Here is a 7,214-nt window from a genome sequence, read left to right as displayed (position 1 = left end):
AGAGAGAGAGAGAGAGAAAGAGAGAGAGAGAGAGAGAGAGCTCCCAACGTGGAAAGCTCTCCTCAGTTTCCCTCAGTCATTATTTTCTTACATATATATGGGTGACACTTTCTGGACCACCATGTGGGTGTAGGGAGTTGGGATGAACACAGTCTCCAGTGAACTGTTTCACTGGGTGTCACAAGAGCCCTATGGCAAAGGTGACAGTTTGCCCACGTGACAAGTGGTGAAAAGAATCCAGAGGAAATCCACGACTTTCCAAGGTCACAAGGACCTGGACCCAGGTCCTGCAGACTTGGAGCTCAGTAGACACGGGTGCTTTCTATAGTATGATGCTATTGACTCCTCTTTGTTACCCTTCAGCAACTGCCCTCAGAGTTCCTGAGTGAGGCTTGGGACTGGGAGTCCCCAGAGCCTAAGATCTTGGGATGACAGATGCAGAGGAGGAAGAAATAGTCCCCTGAGTACATGGGACAGCTAGGGCTGGGTGCTTCAGGGACCCAGGTTGTGGGGCTGAAAGTATCTGGGCTACACAGCACACGAGGGGGGAGGCACAGCACTCACGCGCTGGGGGAGGCTGGCACCAGGAGTTTGGCTCCTGCCTCTGCCACCTCTGCCATTACTTTCTGCCTGTGGTCTCTCAAGGTTCTTCTGTGTCCTTTACCCTTTGGGATCTCTGTCCCCCATTTGGATGACACCTTAACACTTGATTATGGTGTCTCCCTACCTTATAACCCATCATTTTCTCTCTTTTTGACAACTGTTTGCTCTCTACTTCCTCCATGTCTGCATCTCCTTTCTGCTTCACAGCTTCTCTGTCTTGTTTACATCTCGCCTTTCCTGAATATGTTCCTCCATCTGAATCTCCATTAGTAGTCTCCTCTTTTCTACTTTCTCCCCAAGTCTGTCATCTGTTCATCTGTCTGTCTGTCTGTCTGTCTGTCTGTCTGTCTGTCTCCCTATCTACCTGTCTCTCTGTCTCTCTGTCTCTCTGTCTTTCTGTGTCTCTGTGTCTCTGTTTCTGTCTCTCTCTCTCTCTCTCTCTCTCTCTCTCTCTCTCTCTCTCACACACACACACACACACACACACACACACACTTCTTACTCCTCTACCTTCTGTAAAGAATTGACAAACTGGCCCCATCCCCCTTCCCTACCTCTCTGTCTCCCCTATGTCTCTGTCACCCTGTGACCACATCTGCCCACTTCTCTGTATCTCCTTCATATCTTAGCATCTCCTCGTGTCTCCATCATTTTCCTTGGCTTCTCCCCATCATCTCCCCCATGGCACTTTCTCCCACTTTCTTGGATGGGTTGGAGGGCAGGAGGGTGGGGAAGTAGGCTTGTTGTTGCTGGGGGCTCATTAGGTGGAGATCGGTTTTTAATCAGCACCATGGCAATGATGATGCAAGAACCAAGCTGCCACCTGATCCCCTGCCCCCCACCCCCTCCTCAGGCCTTCGTTCCCCTCCAGCTCAGCCCATCTGCTGGCGCCTGGGCACCTGTCTGGGCCTGCCCAGGTGGGAGTTGGCACCTCCCAGGCCTGGGGGTGGGGAGAGGAGGGTGAGCTTGGGGAGGAATTATAGGGCTCCCTGTAGGGAAGGCCTCACCCTGGAGAAAGCCCAGAAAAGGTTGAGAAGACACAGGGAAGAGGCAAATCCTTTGCACCGCCTGGGCTCCTACTAGGGTCCACACTACTACAAGCATTATCTCACTTGATCTCCATGGCAACCTACACAGTTATAATTTACCCTATTTAAAAGTAAAAGGATATTGAGGCTCAAAGGTCATTACTTGTCCAGGGTCATACAGCCCCCTATACTGTAGCTCACTGTGCCTGAACCTCTGTCTCTGATACGGAGGCTCAATGAAGATGTCCTACCGCTGAATCCACGGGAGAATTTCCACGCTGAAACCCAGCCCACTGCTTCTCTGTGCCTCCCTTAGCCCCAGAAACTGGCTCCCCTCTCAGGCCACCCTGCAACACACCCACTCAGACACAGAGCCACACATATGCACAGGCAACAGACCCTGGAGGCGGTTGAGCTATCGATGTGAACGTAATCAGTGCTGATTTGCACATGATTGTCTTTCTACTTTTCTTGTTGCTCATTTGGTGGCCTGCACACCAGGGCAGGCAGCCTGGACTGCCCTCCCCTCCTCTCTTAGAGCCCTTCCAATCTTTGCCCTGCCTTTCTTGGATCTTCCACCTCCCTTTCCTATTATCTCTTTCCTCCCCAGCCCCTGATGATCTGTAGATCCCTAGAAAAACTCCTTGTGGGGGTCTCCACCCAGACTCGGACTCCACTGCTCGCCTGGTAAAGGGGGCAGGTAGGAGGATAGGGCCTGAAAGAGAGACGAGCAGGTGGCTGAAGTCCTAGGATAAGGAGGACTAGGACCTGACCAGCAGCAAGAGGCAGCCAGTTAAGCTGCGGGTGCTATCTTTTTAAGAACTTTCTTCGGGGGAGGGAGGATGTTCAGTTTACTGGTTACATAGTTTCTCTCCTAGTACTTTGGAAAGCCTTCTTCCCAGGAAAAGGGAGATAGAGAAGGGGCAGTCAGAGCCATGCTGGGACTCAGAATGAAACCATGACATTTAAAACCAGTTTCTTTGGAGTCTCTCTGTCCTGCTACCTCTAGTGTGGGAGGCTGAGGGGGTTCATCTGTGGCCCTGCCCTGGCTCTTGCCTCAGCCCCACCCCTTCCCCAGCTCTCTATTTCTTGCTTATGAAATATGCATGGAGAACAGATGTCCCTGCTCCCCCACTCCCCGCCCCCCCTCAGGGCCAGCCCCCGCCCCCAGCTCCCAAGGGGTTCCCAGATCCCTCTGCCAATGGCTGCCTGGCCTGGATGTTTAATATTGATGAGGGGGGTGCCTGGGCCAGCCAATAGAGAGCTGGGGGTGTGTGTGTATCTCCATATATATACACACAGAGAAGGCTGGGCCAGCTCAGGTGTGTGTATATGTGTCTGTGAGTGTGTGAATGTGTGGGTGTGTGGGTGTGTGTATGTATGTGTGAGTGTGAGTGATTCCAGTTCTGGACTAAGTAAGAGCACCCCTTTTGCCTAGGCCTTACAAATCTTCATCATGTGCACCCTTCTCATCTGTGCTGGATCCTGTTCAGCCACAAGCTGCCCCTAAGAGCTCTAGAAACTGCTCACTAACTTTGCAGACAGATGACCCTTGAGCAGCGAGAAGAGACTGGGGCTCTCTACGCTGTCCCTCTCACTTGCCAGCTTGGATCCCTTGGCAGAGTCCTTCTAGGTAAGGGGGAACCATGGGCTGGGGAAGGGTGGTGTGCCCCTCCTAATCTCTGACTGGAGTCCCTTCCCAGAACCTTCCTCCAGGAAGGGTTTCTCTTTCCATCTCTGCCTCTTTTCTACCTTCTTATCTTGGATTCTTTGGGCAGCATCTGTGAGGGGCAGTTGGAGATAGCAGGGTGGGAATTCCTCCTATCAGATACTTGGAATTCTTGCTTCCCTGCTTCTTGGAGCCAGACACTTTGAGAGCTGAGGGAGGAAAGATTTGAGAGGAATATGGAAGCTGCTGCCTGCCGGGAGTGAGGTGGGGAGAAGGGAGGGGCAGGCAGAGACGGGTTGTGACAGATGGGGAGCAGGAGAGAGAAAGGGAGGACACCAGAGAGTGATGGAGGACTCGGGGACATGGGGACTGGGCAGAGGTGGGATCTGGTTGTGATAGATGTCCTGGGAACCCCAAGGTTGAACTCTTGGTTCCAGTCCACTTTGAGAGTGGGGCATTAGGAACACTGAACATGGATGGGAAATGCTCCCCCATCATCCTACACTCTTGGTGTTCTCTTCTCTTCCTTTGGACCCTACAATATGGAGGGTGTTCATAATTTCAGCATTAATTAGGTTGTTTTATGTTACAGTCGGTGTGTAGGTGTCAGATGCTGGTGGTCTTGTGTACGTCCCCTTAAGCGCTTAGTAACCGCTCTGGTCTTGAACCTATCTTCTGTGACAGTAGGGTGGGGCAAGCCTAGGAGAAAGGGTGGCTCCTGAGAGCGTGTCAGCTGCCAGCTGTCGAGCCAGGGTTGGGGGTGGTGACTGGGAAGGATCCCAAGTGTTTCTACTCTTTCTGTCTCTGTCAAGGCTGAAGTCACTGGGAAAGGCCCAGTGGTTCTGATATAAGCAAACTTAGCTGAGCTCTGTAAGGGTGGCTCCAAGGAGTTGCCTATGCCCTCTTCTGCAGGCCACAGCACAGGCTGCAGGTGAGTTTCTGAAGTCTTCCTTACAGAATCGCCAAGAGGGCCAGGGGATGGCAAGGGCTAAATGTGCTAAGGACAGAGCTGGGGGATCTGGTAGTCCTGAGCAGGTAGGTGCACGTGCTGAGAAGAAATACCCTTTCTTTGGTTCTAATGGGCAGAATGGTAGGGCCTAATGTCTACTACAGTGGTGATGTAGAGGAGGCTGAGGGATTGTGAAGGACTGAACCAGGTGCCTATGCCAAGGTCTGCCTTATATCCCATTCCTCCCCACAACAGCCATCTCTAAGTTTGCCCTTCCCTCCCTCAGCGAGAAACAAGGGTGCAGAAGGTTCCAAAGCCATCACTTGCAGCCCCCTGCCCCCCCCCCCAGTTGTTGCTCTACCTTCTACCTTTCACTTTATTATAATGTGTGCAGAAGGTTCCAAAGCCATCGCTTGCAGACCCCTGCCCCCCCCAGTTGTTGCTCTACCTTCTACCTTTCACTTTATTATTATGTAAGAAACCCCACATAACACAATTTGCTATCACAAGTGAGTGTAGATAGAATCGGAGCAATATTAAGCATATTCTCATTACATGAAACTCATCTCCAGAACTTTTTCATCTTGGCAATGTGAAATTCTATACTGTCTAAAGAATGGCTAGCTCCCCTCTGCCTCCCCCTCCAGTCCCTGACCACTGTTGGGCCACTTGGTTTCTGTGAATTGGACTACTTTAGAAACGCAACAGAGTGGAGTCACAGAATTTGTCTGACTGCTGACATCCCATGGTATAATGTCCTCGAGGGTTAGTCTCCCTTGCAGTGTGACAGGAATCTGCATTCAAGGCTCACAGTTTATTATTATGAATACATTGTTTCTACATTGTATTTGTGCAGTTGTCTAGTAGTGGATGGTTTGAGTCGCTTCTGCCACTGCTCTGAGTGAGCATTCAGGTACCAACCTCTCCCGAGTGCTTTCTGAGGAGCATCCAGGCGATAGCCAGTAGCAGGTGAACCACTTTCAGACAAGGGTTCTCATTTCTTCATACTCTTGCCAACACTGGTTTAGTTTTAAGGATTTTGTTTGTTTGTTTGTTTGTTTGTTTCTGTTTTTGTTTTTTAAATACATTCTCTGTCTCTGGTGGATCTGGGGTGAGCTTTTACTCTGGTTTACTTCACATTTTTAGTGGTCAGTGATGTGCCATGTATTCGCATATGTATGTTGGCCATTTTTGTGCATCATCTTTGGAGAAATGTCTGTGTGAGTCCTTTTCTCATTTTAAAATTAGGTTATTCGATATTTTGGTTACTCCAGACTTTTCCTTTTTTGAGACTGACTATCCGGAATAGTCTCAAATTCACAATCCTCCTGCCCCAGCCTTCTGAGAGCTGGGGTTACACGGGAGTGAGCTGCCACGCCTACGTAGGAACTGCTTCATTCATATGCTTTGCATATTAACCTATGACCAGAATCCTGGTTTGGGACCGTTCCCTGATTCCATAGGTTGAATTTTCACTGTGACAATTGTCTAGCGCTCTACAGTTAAGTTTGGCGTCGACTTCTTTTTTTTCTTTCTTCTTATGCTTCTGTTCTCATATTCAGGAAATGACAACCCAGTCCAATGTCTCAAGTGTCTCGAAGGACTTCCTCTCTGTTTACTTCTAGGAACTCAGCAGTTTTAGCTTTCAGTCCTCGGTCCTCTCGTTTGATATTTTCTTGCTTGCTCTGTCCTTCCCGGGACTTTTCTCTTTCCTCTGTTATTCCTCCTGCTCCTTTCCAACCTGCTGGTCTCTCTAGCGTTGGATACCTATGAAGCCAAGTTCGGCTCTCCTTTACCACAACTCCCAACTCACACCTCAGCTCCCCCCCNCCCCCCGCCCCAGCCACACCTTCAGCCGCCAATTCTCAATTCGTCTTTCTCTATTTCAGGCTCCAGGCTGGAATCTTGACCATGGAACTTTGAAGTAACTGCTTTCCAGAGCTCAGTGGCAGACCCCGGCACCCAGGCCCTTGCTGCCTTCCTCCTAACCCTCTTTGAAGCTCCTAAAGGGCGGGGTGGGGAGAGGATCCGCATTTCCCTAGGTGGGGGGTTTTCCACCATGATGCTCAACTCCGATACCATGGAGCTGGACCTGCCTCCCACCCACTCGGAGACCGAGTCGGGCTTTAGCGACTGTGGGGGCGGACCGGGCCCGGATGGTGCTGGATCCGGGGATCCGGGAGTGGTCCAGGTCCGGAGCTCAGAGCTTGGAGAGTCCGGCCGCAAAGACCTGCAGCACTTGAGTCGTGAGGAGCGCAGGCGCCGGCGCCGCGCCACAGCCAAGTACCGCACGGCACACGCCACGCGGGAGCGCATCCGCGTGGAAGCCTTCAACCTAGCCTTCGCCGAGCTGCGCAAGCTGCTGCCCACTCTGCCCCCGGACAAGAAGCTCTCCAAGATTGAGATCCTACGCCTGGCTATCTGCTATATCTCCTACCTGAACCATGTGCTGGACGTCTGAACTCAACCCGCATCCCACCCTGGATTCTCCCCATTTCCCTGGGCCTCTCCAGAGCCCCCTGTCACCATACATTACTTAGAATGGCCGGCCCCCTCCCATCCCAGAGGATCAGGATCACATCGCTAGTCCTGAAGGCCATTTCTTTTCATTGGCCCAGGAATGTGAAGGATGTTTTTAGGGGTTCCTTCAGAGAGTTGTTCCGGCCTAGCTTGGTCAGAGTTGCTTGCCAGAGTGGTCAGAATGGAGTCCGTGCTGGGTTTACTAAGCCTAGCCTCTCTGCACAGCTGCTGCCTCATCTATCCTATGCCCAAGTTTTCAGAGACCCCAGACCCTAACTCTCTTTCTGGCAATGGTGGGACTCAAAATCGGAATGGGAACTGACTAGCGGCAGAGGTTGAAGGAGCGGGTCCCCAACTCCCAGACTTGTCGGTCCATGGGGCGGGGGGGGGCAGTGGCGGGGGGGGGGGGGAATGGGCTCTTGGGATGGCAGAGAGATGAGGGAGG

The 7,214-nt window shown here is 51.7% G+C and overlaps 1 protein-coding gene across 1 annotated transcript; it reads left to right on the top strand.

Moving 5' to 3' along the window:
• Positions 1-6,308: 6,308 nt before the first annotated feature.
• Nhlh1 (nescient helix-loop-helix 1) lies at positions 6,309-6,710 on the top strand. Its single transcript, XM_021177318.1, has one exon. The coding sequence runs from the start codon at positions 6,309-6,311 to the stop codon at positions 6,708-6,710; it is 402 nt and encodes a 133-aa protein (XP_021032977.1).
• The last annotated feature ends 504 nt before the right edge of the window (positions 6,711-7,214 follow it).

This window comes from Mus caroli, chromosome 1 (genome assembly GCF_900094665.2).
Source record: "Mus caroli chromosome 1, CAROLI_EIJ_v1.1, whole genome shotgun sequence".
NCBI classification, from domain to species: domain Eukaryota; kingdom Metazoa; phylum Chordata; class Mammalia; order Rodentia; family Muridae; genus Mus; species Mus caroli.
This window is presented reverse-complemented; position numbering and strand designations above follow the sequence as displayed.

What these genes read in the sequence shown, in the direction of transcription:
- Nhlh1 (XM_021177318.1), top strand. Translation starts at nt 6,309, where the DNA reads ATGATGCTCAACTCCGATACCATGGAGCTGGACCTGCCTCCCACCCAC.